Source organism: Parasteatoda tepidariorum, chromosome 3, assembly GCF_043381705.1.
Source record: "Parasteatoda tepidariorum isolate YZ-2023 chromosome 3, CAS_Ptep_4.0, whole genome shotgun sequence".
Taxonomy (NCBI): domain Eukaryota; kingdom Metazoa; phylum Arthropoda; class Arachnida; order Araneae; family Theridiidae; genus Parasteatoda; species Parasteatoda tepidariorum.
This window is the reverse complement of record NC_092206.1, coordinates 65,294,224-65,310,947: the sequence shown is the minus strand read 5'-3', so window position 1 is coordinate 65,310,947 and position 16,724 is coordinate 65,294,224. Positions and strand designations below refer to the sequence as shown.

The following is a 16,724-nucleotide window of genomic DNA, read 5'->3' as shown; positions in this document are numbered from 1 at the left end:
TTAACCTCCTGAATAACTGTTACAAACTCACAACCCTTATAAAAAGATCATAATTCTAAAAGAAACATTGACTCATTTGACCAGGGCTTCAAGGTAGTTAAGTGCTTTGTTACAATGTATGGAAATACCCTATCTTGTTATTCTCTTTGTAAGCTAAGTTTCGAATATAATTTACTTATTAAGGGCAGCAATAACGAAAAACCATTATGCAAGATTTTAAACTTTCATTCTTGTATTGTATAAAGATTACTATAGTAAACAAAAAGGTAAATCTCAGCCTGTCGATAATAACTCATCATCTCAAGAGCTATAAAACAATCGATATTATGTAGTATTCTAAATATTTATGATATTTTAAATATCTTCAAATAGTTTAACTCCAGTTGCTAGTATTGAATTAGATGCTAAAGTCCCGGCTGTTTCTATTTTATTTGTTATGAGTTTAAAAATTGTTACTTTCTTGCTAAAATTAATTCATAAAATTCTCACTGAATAACACTGAAGCATAAAAGAAATTATAAACAAGAGAATTTTTATATATAATTGATTTTAAATGCCTAGAAGTTTTAAGTGGTATTCTGGAGAATTTGGGCAAATTAGCGTTATTTATTATGTTGACTTATGCTTTGTTTATATTTTTTTTTATCCTTTTTAATATGTTGCTAAGAAAACAGGTTTTCTATACCTACTTTCATTGTCAACTACACTTGGTGCTTTCTTTCCCCGAAAAACGCTCATAGGCAGTCAGTACTTTCATTTATTTAGCTCCCGAAATTTAATACTTAGCAGAATCAATGATGTTGTACAGTTAAAAAAAAGACCAAAATAGCATCTTTGCCCACGAAATCTCAATTTTTTTCATAAATGTTTCTTAAAATCTTCGTCCTCTAAATTTTTTTTCTGTCATTTATTGATCTGAATAAAAATTTAATGTGCCAAATATTAAAAAATATTTCTTTTTCTTGCTTTTCAGCTAAACCAATTCACAAGAATAGTGATGACATAAACTATAATGAAAGATTTGGATGGATGGGACGTAAGTATAAGAAGTATCAACGGAAATTTTTTAAACATTCTCAGAATATCTGAGAATCATAATGTCGGTACCCTTAACCATTATATCGCTCATTTGGTGAAACAATGACGTAACTGCAAAATCAAGTTACGTCATTGTTTCACCAAATGAGCGATATATAGAACACTTTATTCCAGCTAAAATATCGAAAGAGATGTTAAAAAAAATAATAAAAAAGAAAATAAATAAATAAAAAATTAATCCGAATTTATCCTTTTTTTGCCATTGGTCGCTGTTTTTCAAAGGAAAAATTATATTTTTGTATCGCTCATTTGGTGAAACAATGACGTAACTTGATTTTGCAGTTACGTCATTGTTTCCACAAATGAGCGATATGGTGCAAATTTGCTGTAACCTTAATAGACTGTTAAATTGAATCATGTTTCTGTTCAAAGTTAAAAGTAGCATCGCGTTATAAAATTTAAAATTAACGGCAATATTTTTTTAATTTAGCACCATATTTTGGGTCTCAGCAGATTCGAACAATATGTTATAATTAAAAATGCTCTAGAATTTCTATTAATTATGCATGCTTGCTATTTTTATTATTATAATAATTTTGCTAAATTACTACTGCAACTTCATCCTCAGACTTGTTTTTGAATATCTAATTTAGTCTTAAATCACTATAAAACCTCGCTAAATCTTTTTCGCTTAAGAGATTAACTTTTAATGGTGCGAGAAGTTAATTCTTAATATTGTTTTAGAATTATAAAGTTATCTTCTTTTCTTCATTTTATTTGAGTACGTAGACTAAGCACAGTTTTCCACATAATTTTTTGTAAAAGAAAAGATAAATTATTGTAAAAGTAAATATTATTTTTAAAAAAAAAATATTTTTTTCGAATTAACAATTGTTAAATTGTAGCAAAATACCTTTATCACAAATAAGCTAAGATCACAGATAAGTTCTATCACAGATAAGTTTTATCACAAATATTTTAGAGCTACTTTATAATGCTATAAAGCAGAGGGCTTCACACTGGGTTCGGTGCAGCATTTAGCACTGCAGAGAACATTTTCCAGTGCTTATCAAAAAAGTAGAAAATGTTTCAAATTAAAAAAAAAAAAAATTATAAAAAACCGTGGTGGCTCAGGGGATAGAAAGTTTGAATGAGATAAGCTGGGCTCGAATCCAAGCGATGGCAAGTAGATGCGAATTTCATGACAAATATATATATATAATCCTTCAGGAAAAGGTTATAAAATTGAGTTGTTAAGGGTCACAAATTGATATTTTGGCCCGGAAAAAGCTAAAACGCTATCGAAATTTGTCGAATCACTAGTGAGAAAAATTGGATAAAAGCCTTCAAAACCAGTTTGAGTGCCTGATAGAACTTGATTTTGTTTCTAATAATCTTCTCTGCCTAATAGAACTTGGTTTTGTTTCTAATGATCTTCTGTGCCTGATAGAACGTGACTTTGTTTCTAATGATCTTCTCTGATAGAATTTGGTTTTGTTTCTAATAATCTTCTCTGTCTGATAGAATTTGGTTTTGTTTCTAATAATCTTCTCTGCCTGATAGAACTTGGTTTTGTTTCTAATAATCTCTGCCTGTTTCCTCCAGCCATCAAGAAGGCTTCATTTCGGCCTCCCTCGGTCAACCACAATTACACTTCGATTACGTTTTTGTTTTTTCTTAGGCTTAAATATTAATTAATAAATACTAATGTGTATATTTGTTATAAAAATTTGCAATAAATAACAAATAATGAAACGTTTAAACTGTTTCTCAATTTTTCCCCCAGTTTTTTTCTTTTCTTTTTTAAACTTAGTTGCACTTTTTTTTCAATTCCCTCTTGTATCCTTGTTTGTGAAACTGTATTACTCATTTTCTTTCTAATCCTACTTTTCAAAGCAGCTAGGCAACTTCAGATGGAGTTTCGAGAAGCGTTAGTGAAAGGCCTGCCTTTCCCCATTTTGACCATAGCTGAATATCTTAGTCAAAATATGGAAGGATTCTCATGGGGTGGAAAGTACCGGAAAGCTGGATACTATACTTGCATTCTACTGTGGTAACTTTTATTTTTGAAACATATGTATGTAGTACTCACATTTATTTTTTAAATTCAATGGATTTCATTTCATTGTAATGATATTATCGAGATTTGCAATGGAATAATCCATGCTAAGTATAATAAAAACTGTCTAATGCTTAAGCACAATACAGATATAGGTTTGAAAAAGTTATATTGTCTGAGTAGTAATGTCCTTTTAAAATAAAGCATGTTACATCTTAAATAACTTTTCAGTTAATGATCTCATTTTTGATTACTACAATCTAGTCCTATTGGATTAATTAAAAACATAAAAAGTTTTCTTTTTTAAGCATTCAGATATCTTACTTCAGAAAAATAAGGCAAAATCGCTATCTGGAAAGGAACTAGTCCCAATATTTAATAAAGAGGTTAGTCAAGATGTTAGATTCCTTAAATACGAATTCAAAATTTTAGTGAACTATGTTAAATAGTTTTTCCTGTCTATCAGTTTATAAATGTTCGTAAAACTTGGATTTTTCACGTAATAATATGAATGAACAAAAATTAACTGTCCATGCTGTTGTTTTGATAACCTCAATACGCATTAAAGAAACAGATAATTTTTATTCATGGGCAGCTTCTATGCACTTTTTATTTTCTGATTTTAGCTGTTCTTTCATATCCTTTAAAAAAATTAGGTTTATTTTTATGAATTATTACCCTCTGGCTCGCTGCAATGCCACCAATATGAATTGTATTTAAAGGAAAATAATTCACATCATTTTAATGTGGATATCTGCTCACATGTTAGGGGGAAAAATTAACAATTTCACATTTCGTGGTAAATATGCATATTCAAACGTATCTGGACACATAATGTTCTTTGCTCCTAAACAAAATCTTCACAATGACACCAAGTAAAGATTTTTATTTTTGTCTGAACACTCGTGCGGTAATATCAAGATGATCCAATGACAATTGTTCAGGTAGCAAGTTCTTTAATTTAATCTCACATAATATTGCATGTGAATATAATTAATAAATCTGGGTGTCCATATGCGCGAACATGTGTCATTGCATCATATGATTATTCATACATGTGCCTTGGAATCAGTAAATGTTACCGGCAGTAGAATAATTTTCCCAAAATCATTTGGATCAATGTTATCATCATTAGTTAGTGTATCCCTTAATCAAATGCATTCTTCCGAACGCAATTTGATTCGATTTATTCTAATATAGAGGAAGCGTTTGGTTTCATTTTTCACATACATATCGGTAATGTACTAATGAAATAATTGTCCCCATTTTAAGATATGATTTTCAACGATTTGGTGAATCATTATTTTATATGCCTCGAAGCTTTTATTTTGCTGGTTCATTAAATTTTGAGATATCTCTATGATATGCCTTGTAGTTGCTGCCTTGTGATGATTGTTTTATGTACGAAATGCCTGATAAGTCACTGTCTGTTTCTTCCAAACAGGACAGCCTTTGCAATGTGGATGCTGATGAACATTCTTCTATGCATGGTTCCTAGATACGGCGCTTACATGATGTTTTTGACTGGAATTCTCATTCTGTGCTGTAATGGCTTATACACCCTGTTGCTGCCAAAGGTGCCCCTAATTATCCACTTCGAATCCCAGGTGTTGCGCTTCACATATGGTTGGTGCTTTTGGCTTCTCATGAGCGCAGGTAAGCAAGCTGCACCAAAAGTGTGTTTTAATTTGCATTTGGAAAAAGAATTGGAAAGCTTGTACTTTATAACATATGTAAAACATTTTTAGATATTTGGTTGATTTTTTTAAAACTTTTAATGACAAATACATTTGGATTGTAATATGGCATGCACAGTGCATAAAAAAATAATAATAAACTGACAACCCTGAATAACTTTTGATCTAATGATCGATCTAGTACTCAATCTTAAGAGTTCAAGGGGGTGACCTCAAATATGCCAATTAATTAGTGCAGAAAATGCTCTCAGGAATTATTAAACAGATTTCGCTAAAATTTTGTGTTTCGCCACATAAAATTACATTCTGTAAGATGACGAAAAAAATTACGCACCTTACAATTAAAAAATTTTTTCGATAACAATTTAGAAAAAATTATGAATAAAAATAAATCTTTATTAAATTATAATTTGCGGGGAATTATCTTTGGATGAACGAATTTTGTAATTGTGTGGAAAGATTTCTCAATTCACTTCAAAAGTGCTCGAGCTGTGGTGAAATACAAAAAAAGTAAAACTAACATTAAGAGGTCAAAACTTTGACCACTCTCCTGACCAAACTATGGGGACCCTATTTCCCAGATTGCTGCTACCCTCTATATTTTGAAAGTCAGAAATCTGAATCCGTTTTAAAAAAAGGCATGTTTAGTCAGAGAAAATAAGTTTTTGTGTCCAATTTCGTAACTTAAAATATTATCTGGACTAATTAACAAGCATATTTGAGGCCACCCCCACGAACCATTATGATTGAGTCCTAAAACGTGAGCATCCAATTATTAAATCAAAAATTATTCAGGGTGGTGAGTTTTTTCCCTTTTTTTGGCAACGTATGTCAACATGCATGCTGGATTATATGTAGTGCGTAAGACAGAAGTTGGTCATCGTTCGCTTCACTTGAAGGATTGAAATATTTCTTAGAAATATCCATACTTACATTGAAAAATATTGACTTTAAGTGTGCAGTAATGAGGAATAATATACATATAAAAAATCTTGCATAAAATATCTTAATTTCTCACTTATACCAAAGATTTAGATAGTTAGCATGCACTGATGACGAGGTTGTAACATTTCATTTTTTCACATTTACCAGCAGTGCATGCTGAACGTCAACATTTTTTAATAAAAGAGCTTAATAACTGTATTTAACAATAATTTTGGATTTCCATTGTATCATGAAGGCCTCATTTGAATTGTCACCCAAAAGCCACTTACTTAAAAAAGGGAGATAGTCATATTTATGTTCCTACAAGTCATTTCTATATTATGTTAAAACTTGTGTACACTTCCNTCAACATTTTTTAATAAAAGAGCTTAATAACTGTATTTAACAATAATTTTGGATAAAAAAGGGAGATAGTCATATTTATGTTCCTACAAGTCATTTCTATATTATGTTAAAACCTGTGTACACTTCCAGTTAATTTTTGCTGTTAAACAGTCAAGATAAGACAAACAGACACCGCAAATAGGACAAGATCAGAAAAATAATACATTTATTAGACTTTAGGCTCTGCATTTCAAAATATGACAAAATTGCTCCCTTAAATAAGGATTGCATGTCCCAACTTTGAATTTATATATAACAGTCCATGAAATTTACCTAAGAAGTATTGATACTTATCAACTTATACGGGCCATTATTCTTGAAAATACTACGCTGTCATATCTACCTATTAGTTTCAAAAAGTAATAAAATGAGTATCAATTTAATAATAGCATTTTTTGCAACATTATTTCACTTATTATAATTTGCTGGACAAAAATTTCACTTATATTTTTGTAACATATTACGTATACATACTGATAATTAACCTCAGATAATTATATTTATTTCATATTTTCATTTGTAAAGATGGTATTCGAAATTTAAAAAAAAATCATAAGCTGAGAAGCTTTAAGAAAAATACTTTTTGTTTACCGAAATGAAGACTTTTTACTAAATGTTAAAATACTGCTGGAAACTTTAGATACTTTGCTATGAATACGGTCAAAGATTTAACAGGTCCAACAGAATTTACAAAAATTATATATATAATATATATATTTTAAAATATATATGTTTTAAAATATATATGTTTTAAAATATATATATTTTAAAATATATACTTTTTGAATTTGAGATTTTTATTATTTTTGTATCAGTATGTAACTTCTCCTTTTTTTATTTTATGAGCAATAAGTGCCAAAAATAACTTATTACATAATATTCTGATTTTTTATTTATTATCATCATCATGATCCATATCTAGTAAAAATACATTAGCGAATTTTATTTCGAAGAGAATTTAAATTTGCGTACATTTTCTCAATGTTAAAAAGGTAAATGGTATTTTTAATGGTATGGACTAATGGTATTGTTAAATGTATGCCTTATTTTGTTTTAAATGGGTAAATTCAGGCTTTTATTTAGTTTATAAAGTTAAATACGAGCTTTTATTGGGATAAGCTCCTTTCTCATAGTTTTAGGAACTCTACTTACAACCATTAGGGCTGTTAAAAGTGTGCTCTAATTTATTTTATGAAGCAAAATGCGTGATTTTAGTTAATAAAATTAAATACAAGCTTTCATTAAGCTATTTATTAGAATTTTAGAAATACTGTCTGCAATCGTCGTGACTATTAAATGCAAGTCTTAATTTTTTTTTAAAAAGTTGAATACATGGTTTAAGTTTAATATTTAAATTTATTATTCAATTTGTAGCAAAATGTATGTTTTCCCTTTGATTTGCTCTTTTCTAATTGTTTTAGGAATGCTGTCCACTATTGTTGGCCTCGTGATGTCCCTTTTAGATAATTTCTATCCAAACAAGTTCTCCACGATTTTTGAAGTGGATTATGACACACCATACAGATATTTTGTGGGTCAAGACTCTGCCATCATTCCATCTCCTCTGAAAGAACACCCCTCTTTGGAATTGAGCAGTACAACTTCATCTCAAGAATTCTCGAAAATCGGATCACCCAATAGATCTCCTTTAGGACTCATCAATGATGCTTTTGAAGAAGAAGATGAAGATAAGTGCAAAGAATATGGAACGATCATAAACGGAAAACGAGCTGTCAGTTTAAAGAACTTCGGGAAATTTGCGCAGAAAGAAGCCAACAGAAAAAAACACGTATCGTACATGTCGAGGTATGTTTATCTACATTAGCGAGATCATTTTCGACTTTTTTTTTTATTTAGATAAACAATAAACTTTTAACTGTTTAAAAAGGCATTTTCACTATTGGATTTCAAATAAAATTTTCTGCTCGAATTTAATGGAATTTTTCACCCAAATCAACGTTTAGGCCAAAATCCAGAATTTGAAAGGTACCGATAAAATAGTTCTGGAGAAATTACATAATGAACTATCTGACTTTTACTATAGAATATGAGACTTTTCATCATAGCTTGGGCAAACTTTTTAATATAAGTCTCAAACTATTCAATCGATTCTCAGTAAGTTAGGACTTTAGGAATTTTCTAGACCAAAGTTACATCGAAAACAGGGTATTAAATATGCGTGACACATTTTAGCTAATATCTTTTTTTTTACTCTATTTTCTGACAAAATAAAGACAATCAAAAATTTGAAATTCTTCGTCAAAAGTTTCTTATTATTGAATGTTAGACCTTCTTGTTAAATTTATGCAAATAATTTTGAGTTCCCTTTCATATTTGGGGGTTCAAAACGTATAGAAATTGTCAAATATCTAAGAACATACGTATAAAATCTTTTCGAACGATACATTTAATGATACCAAACTCGAAATCGCTAATTTCTTGACCCAATGGCGATGCAGGGGTAACTTTAAAATCTTTAAAAGGAATCTAAATTTTTTATTGCAGATTTGGATTTCCCAGAAAAATTATTCCGATTTGACTTGCTGGTTTTAGTATTTTAATTGAAAGGTGGTGCTTTTATTGCGAACTGCAATGGTGTAGAAATTGTTAAAAGTATCGATACCTTGAGAAGCACATGTCAGATGAAGAAAACGTAAAAATGGAATCATTAAATGTTCTAAAATTCTTATCTATTTATACCACACTTGACCCCCCCCCCTTCCCTATAGGAGTCTACCAAGCCTTAGGGGATTTGGAGGGATGTAATTACAGTGCCACTTATGTATCAGAATGTTATGAATCAACCAGCAAGTAAAATCAGCGTATTCTTTTTTTTTCTTTCTGGAAAATCCAAATATGAAATATAAATTTGGGTTGCCTTTATAACATTTTGAATTTTCTCCACTCTAATACCAGGGCTGAGATTTGGTACAATTGAATGAATTTTTTAAATATTTCACAAAGATTTTTTTTTTTAAATTTACGTCCTGATGGATAAAAATTTATTAAATTAAAATTGTTGTGATTATTGAAAAATTAATTTTTGATTTAAATATATATTTGATTATTCTCATGACTATCGGACATTCTGAAGAAATATTTCAATGCAAAAATAAAATTATGTACTTACAGCCGATTTAAATTATCTTGTAACCAATTGTGTACTGTAAATTATTAGTTACAAATTGCCATAGCGAAACGCATGCTTATGCAATTATTATTGAAACTGTTACTCATTATTTTTCCTTTTACTTTCAGAAAAATAAACAGTTTCTCCGGACCCCACATTCCAGTTGGGCATAATGGGAAGCAAGTAAACATTGATATGAAATCTTCAGCGGCGCTCTGGTGATTTACAAGTTGATAAAAAAACAAAAAATCTTGAACGATTCCTGAAACGAAAGTTCCTAAAAACTCGTGGTGTGTACAGAATCGCTACATATCAACTTAACCCATCGCCATTAACTCTCATGAAAATGTGTGGTGTTTGCATGTGTTTTGTGTTCTTTTTTGTTGTACAAACTCTTTCCGTACAATCTGACTTTAAAACGAACTACTTCACGAACTAGGACGAATGATTTTTTTTTCGCGTGAGACATCCTTGTACTGTACAAGAGTTGATTTGTGTACTCCTTATTTTATTTAAAATGCCAAATGTCCTAACTTTATATGTATAATCCTAGCTTTAATTTATTAATTTGCTTGTTAAGACACGAATTAACCAGCATCGTATGCTGCAAGAAGATATGAATTAACCATCAGCATTGAATGTTGCTACAAGATATGAATTAACCGGCATTGAATTCATGTAAAAATCAGTTGTATTTATTTTTGACGGGAAGTGTCTTTAAAGGATGGTTGGTTAATTATTCTAAAATTTTCATTCGATTTTACTATTAATCACTGCCAATGACTAGCCTGAAATGTGTGATCCAATTATTGATATTTGTTGTAGAGTGCCGTCCAAAGAAAATGTGTAAATGCCAAATAGCTTGTGTATTGTATATCGTGTCTTCTAAAATTGTTGTGATTTTAATTGATTTTTTTTAAATGATGGAATTGAAAGCTGTGCTTCATTCTCTAGTCATGAATTGATAATGACTGGAATCGTTGACTTACACGTTTCTGTATCATTGTGAATAAAGATATTTTAAATTACCCAAGTTGGTTTTTTTTCTTCATAAAATGAATTTATTCCCAAGGCAAAATGTATGCTGGTTTTTCCTTGATGGACCAACTTGAATAAAATGGTAACCATCATGACCTTCCATCAAAAACCATCATATTTTATGATGGTACCAACAAGACTGACCACCATCACCTCAGATTATGAATTGGAACTACTTTATGTTCGACCAACATAAACAAAACCACCATGGTTTGATGGTATTTTCCGATGGTCCAACAAAACAAATCCATCAAGAACCAACATGGTGTAATGGTAATTTTTGATAGCCCAACAAAAAAATTAATCAGGAACCAACATATGTTGTTGGTCTAAACTTATACTCCATCAAAAACCATCTTAATTCCTAATGGTACCATTAAGTCTGACCATCACCTCATGTTAAGAATTGCAACTGATTTATGTTGGGCCAACATAGACAAAACCAACATAGTTTGATGGTGTTTTTCAATGATCCAACAAAAAATCCACCAAGAACCAACATGGAATAGAATTACATAACACTTTCAAGCTTTCATTTTAGAATTGCTGTATGATTTATTTATTCATATTTTTTTTAAATAAATTTTATAAGCAATTGAGGCAGTTATTTCCTCAAATAATAAATTTAAAAAAAATCGTAAATGCAAGTTTGTACTGTAAATTTGTAAAAAACAATACAAATAATGAATCCTAAATTATTGTGCTAATCGTTTAACTAAAAGTGATATATTATTCAAACTTTATTATATTATATATTCTATAAACCATATTATTATTCAAAATCTGAAACAATCTGAATTTGGACAATCGTTTTTGGCAGCATTCCTAAATTGCACACCTTTGTGTAAATCGGATCTTTTAACAATATGCTCGTTAAGGTTTCATGTAAAAGAAATAATAATGCATACCTGCCAACTTTTAATCCTTTCGGGGATGATTTTCCCCAGTGGTAGTAAAATGAAATTGATATTACAATTTTAGGCAGAAACATACGTTGCATTTTGAGATAACTTGTGCTGGCTCCCGCGGCTGAAGTACATATCATTATATATACTTAATTTTCTTAAAAATAGTGGTGGTCAAAAAGATTATAAATTAAGTTTATAAATGCAAGCAATATATAGAAAACATACACTTCACTACCACTTTAAATATAGAAATAAAATTTTACGCCAAATGCGTAAAAGTTGGCAGGTATGATAATGTAAAAGTGAAGCAAATATAAAAGTGAATTACTACTGTCAATCTGCAGTAAATGACAGCTATGCCAATTCAATCGAAATTTAGAGCAATTTAACAAGATGGCTGCCGTCTAAGAGGACACAAGCGAAACTTTTCATCTCAAATTCTCTTTCATCTCTATAAGTAATTTAAAATACAGAAAAAGTGAGTTCAGTTTCAATCCCTGAAAAGAATTTCACTTCTCCGTTACTTAATCCTAAGTTATCCTCTCATAATTTGTTTTCATTTTTATATTTTGTGTATTTTTTTTATACTTTACTATACATCAAATAACTTATGTAAAAGAGAATTTGCAATGAAAAGTTTCCCTCCGTGGTATAGCGTACCCTTAAGGTAGGATGGAAAAATTCATTGTCTTTTAATTTATATTATTGTAATACTAACGATACTTTGTATTGTAAAAGTTATACTATAAACTTCATACTTTTACATACATAACTCCTTCGAATTTTTTTGTATTGGCATCAAAAAAAGTTTCATTTTACCTCGGTGAAATTATACTTCGAATAGGTTGCGCGCTAAAAAATAATTACTACTTGAAACATAGATTTTAAAAATTTTTTGAATGAAGCTTAAAATACGCGTTAAAAGAAGATTTATTATGGGTGCTTGAAAAAATAGACTTAGCCTGAAATGTGCTTAAAAAGTGGACATAGCTCAAAAAGTGCGTTTGAGTTTCGATGGCTCAGGAGGTAGAGCGTTCACCCCCCAATAAGGTGAACCAAGTTCGAATCCCAGTGGCTACTGGTCAATACAAATTCTCCTACCAGCTATCTTTTAACCACAGGGTTAATGTAAAATACCCTCAGTGGTAGACGAAGCATGGGCTGGAATCTTCTTGCTAACTGGCTAATGGTGAGAAGTTTTCATAGTTTTCGTCTTCATGCCAAGCAAATACGGTTTAGTCCCTACGCTTGTTATCGGAGTTCCCTTTCCTTTTGTGTTGGATTAAAAATTACAAGAGTAAATTGTTGGAAAATCACTGCGATGTAATGTTGGTCATAAAATCCTTAAAATGTGCCCAGTGCTCAATACTGGTTATTAAAAGTGCGCGTTTAAGAAGAAAAAAAAATTATTTACGGATATGAATATAACATTTGATTCTGTTTATAACGATTATTCTGAATAGTGAATGCTGATTATTTGAAGTGACTTAAACAATAAGCTAATTTTCATATTGACTTGGTAAGCAACTTTTTCAAGAGTATCGTAAAATAACTGCAAAAACTTGGGTTCTTTGTTTAACATTGTACTCCTTATGTTATTTCAATCTTAGTAGGGTATTTACATTTCCTTTAATAAACATTTTTCTTAAATACATCCTTTGAGCTATATCTATTTCCTTAAAGACTCATGTTGAACAATCTCTATTTCTTCAAACACGTATTTCAAATCAAATTTATTTCAATTAACGCATTTCAAACTATATTCATTGTTCATAACTTGCATAACAAGCTATGTTCATATTTTTAAATCCTTTATCCATATCCATTTTCCAAACGCGCATTTTAAGTTTCTAAAATAAATTACCGACGACATGTTATAGATTTAAAAAGATTAATGCAGAAAAACGAGAACGAAACAGTATCCTAATCCAATAAAGTGTTAATTCTTTTTTTAAATCGCAGAAATTAAGTCTTATTTGCCACCTGTACCCATACAAAAAGCTTAATAATAAAATTATTCAACTAATCAAAATGTTTTAATCAGTCTTGTAACAAATCAACAAAACACTTAACGAAAAATCAACAAATCGTGATACTAAGGAGCGATTATCAGAAAATTGCACGAACACGATTTCTCATTTGAACAATACTTATATTACAGAAACAATTATCCACTGAATTCTCATCATCACTTTCAAAGTTAGTTCTTAAACATTTTTTTCTCCATAAAAGAATGAGAAACTGAACTCTAATCATGATGAAAGCGCTTCAAAACAATTTCATTACAAAACACAACAAAAACTAGATCAGTACGTGGTTAGAGCCACTACTTTTCCTTTCAAGACATTAAGACACGTCAAATCTCGCCAACCCGCCAGTTTTAATCTTCATTCCTCAGGATATAGTTCACAGTTACAGTTATAAAAAAATTTATTAGGAAAAAAGGGAAGAGATAGGGGCATTTAGAAACACGTGAACAGAAGTAAATAGCCCGAAAGGCAAATGGTTGTAGTCATTGCCTTGCCTGTAGCAGTTCGCCAACCGCAAGGCCATCCACTCCCAACATGTTCTTCTCATAATGAACCTTTGATTAAAAAAAGAGTTATCTGAACCTATTTTTTTCTAATTGGATATTGCCAAAAAAGACTTTTTTAATTTGTGCTTAATAGCCCATAAATAATGAATTGTTTTGTTATTGTTTTAAATTAATGAAGCATTCCGAAAGTTATACGTGCATAATGAGTCTATGTTTTCTTTGTTGCTAAATAAAGTTTAAAATTATTCACATGTTCAAAGTGTGAGATGTTTACATTAGAGATTAAGTTAACAGGCGTGAAAATATTGTAACTAAATCATAAATTAAAGTTCAAAATTTTCTCAAGTGGAGATGAAACCATTGGGTTAGATAGTTCAAAAAAGCCCCCTCCGTGTCTGAAATACATTTATATAAACATTTCAAATTAGATTACTAACTTTACTGCTAAAAAATTACGCTCTGATCAAATGACTCTTTTTTCCAATTGGTAATCAGACTTAGAACTTAATTAGATAATTTATCCATTAATTAATTCAATTTCCTTTAAAGCATCTAAGAATTCATTTTCGTAAAACATAACGAAAAGATTACTTACTTAATATTACAAGTGCGCAATGGGCGTATTAAATATATTGCTGTATCAAATGATAAAATAAGCCGCATGCTCTTGGGTTGTTCGCCACTGGCTTGCACCGACCACAGTGCTGACGTGAAATAACCTTAGTGGTAGACGGATCATGATAGATGGAATCCCCTTGCCGTCAGGCTAACCGTGGAAAGTTCTCTCCATGTAACGCAAATGTGGGTTAGTTCCATCAAACAGTCCTCCACGAAGGCAAATTTCTCCCAATGCTTGGTCCAGGAATTCCCTTGTCTTCTGCATTAGGTTCAAAATTACAAGGCTACGGAGTTGAACATTAGTAGTTAACCCAAAAAGTTGGGTTGGTTGTTCAATCACGGTATAAAATATTAAATTATAAAATTCTAGTACTTTTTCCCTCACGAGTTTAAAGCATTATGCATATTTATTGTTAAAATAGTACTATTCTCCACCATAACTGAGCATGATATTCTGACAAATTTCCCCCCATGCAAAATGCCTCTCGGGTTTTTTTCCTTCCGCTTGGGCAAACTAGACAAACTGGAGATCGCCCCCCTTTTTCTGCTCCTGTTTTGCTTTAAAATTCATTCGTTACCTTCAATATGCTATGTCATTTGAATTTATCGCAGTATAACCCCTTTAGACTCTCGTGACAGCATACCTTAATTCCAATTCATTCAACTCCATTATACTCTAAATAAGTAACCACTTTTGCCTATTTCAAAGAAAAAATAATTTGTCGCGAACCCTACAGTACTGCCTTGTATTTTAAAAATAAAAAGAGAAAGAGCTTGGAACATTACTAGCAATGGTCGAAGCAATCTTGATTTAAACTGTTGCATTGGTTTTAAAAATATTCGTAACAATGTCACTAACTTACTTTAAATTTATTTATTTATTAAATGTAAAGTTCGTGGCTATATGGCGATAAGTCATACTTTTCTTAAGAGGATATTTTATATTAAATTCTCCCGCAGAGTTTTTTTACAAATAGTTACTTTACAAAATACCAAAAATTTTATAAACACAAAGTAGAAACATTTTATTGCCTTTTTGGAATTTTTTTTCATCAAAAACGTTCTCCTGAAAAAAATGAAAGTGCTGTTTATCATTGTTTTATCTCCAAGATTTTCTAACATTATTTCATTTATTAGATTAAATTATTTAAAAAATATTTAATTATTCCTTTATATAACATTATATAAGAAAATCTTATTGCATTTTGAAGAGAAGTGTTGAAAAACTGAAAATGGAATTTAATTAAATGAATTAATTTATCAACGCAGAGAGGCATTTGGAATGAAAAACTATCTGCTTACGCAATCGTATTAGACCGGAAAAAATCTTTTTTTTTCTATCTTTTTTTTAAAAAAAAAGCTCCTTAATCAAATAATTAGAGTTTTTAAATTGTGTTCCTACTTTCACCATGACCGGAAACACTTTAAATAATCATCTAACATAATAGTTATTGACAAGTTTATCCAAAAATTTGTTATCGAACAAAAATTATAGGATTAAATGCTTTATGCATAATTTTTTCTTCTTTGTCCCATACAAAGTTAAAGACAATTCTAGATTCACATGATTTGCTTCGTTTGAAGAATGGATTTTAGAAGATAAGATTTTTATCTTATTGGCATTTACGTTTAGCAATTGATGATTAGCATAAGATAAAAGATCGAAAGCCATCCAACTATGCGTGAATGATTTTGCTGACAAGTGAAAATTGATTTCATTCAAATTTTGAACTCTCTTAACTGCAAAAATGTGTTCTAGTGAAATTTTTTATTAGTAAATCTTTTTACCTATAAAAAAATTTAAAAAATTTAAGAGAGTAAAAAAGAACTTGAACTCATATAATTCTACTATTTTAATCACCCATAAAACATCACTACCAGACTTTCAAAATAACACACAAACCTATAACTTACCTATATCTAACCTGTAACATATTCACAAGCATTCTAAGTAACCATCTTTGGTCTTGATGTCGAGCTACACGTGACAAAATATTTTCTTCTGTCGGCGCAAGGACTTTTTCGGATCCTATTTTGTTTTCACGTTACACGAAAACTTTTAACTTACCTAACCAGTGATATATTCTCAAACTTTCAAAATGACCCATCTTGGATCTTGATGTCAAACAAAAAAGATTTCTTCTATTGGTGCAAGGATTTTTTCGGATCCTATTTGTTTTTACGTTACTCGAAAACCTGTAACTTACTTAACCAGTAACATATTCTCAAACTTTTAAAATGACTCATCTTTGATCTTGATGTCAAGCAAAACAGATTTCTTCTATCGGTGAAAGGATTTTTTTTGGATCCTATTTGTTTTTACGTTACTCGAAAACCTATAACTTACTTAACCAGTAACATATTCTCAAAC

The 16,724-nt window shown here is 30.2% G+C and overlaps 1 protein-coding gene across 9 annotated transcripts in view; it reads left to right on the top strand.

Annotated features, from left to right (window-relative positions):
* LOC107445688 (dual oxidase maturation factor 1) overlaps positions 1-10,281 on the top strand; it is a 153,288-nt gene extending 143,007 nt beyond the window's left edge. For 3 of the 9 annotated variants that reach the window (XM_071178768.1, XM_071178765.1, XM_071178767.1), the window contains 4 exons: positions 2,938-3,091; positions 4,542-4,753; positions 7,545-7,929; positions 9,382-10,281. In XM_071178768.1, the coding sequence (XP_071034869.1) occupies positions 2,938-3,091; positions 4,542-4,753; positions 7,545-7,929; positions 9,382-9,475 (845 nt within the window). In that variant the 3' untranslated portion in view covers positions 9,476-10,281. Of the gene's footprint in view, positions 1-973; positions 1,037-2,934; positions 3,092-4,541; positions 4,754-7,544; positions 7,930-9,381 lie in introns of all 9 variants that reach the window. The other 6 variants (XM_071178766.1, XM_071178769.1, XM_071178763.1 and 3 more) reach the window with 3 other exon arrangements.
* Positions 10,282-16,724: the final 6,443 nt, after the last annotated feature.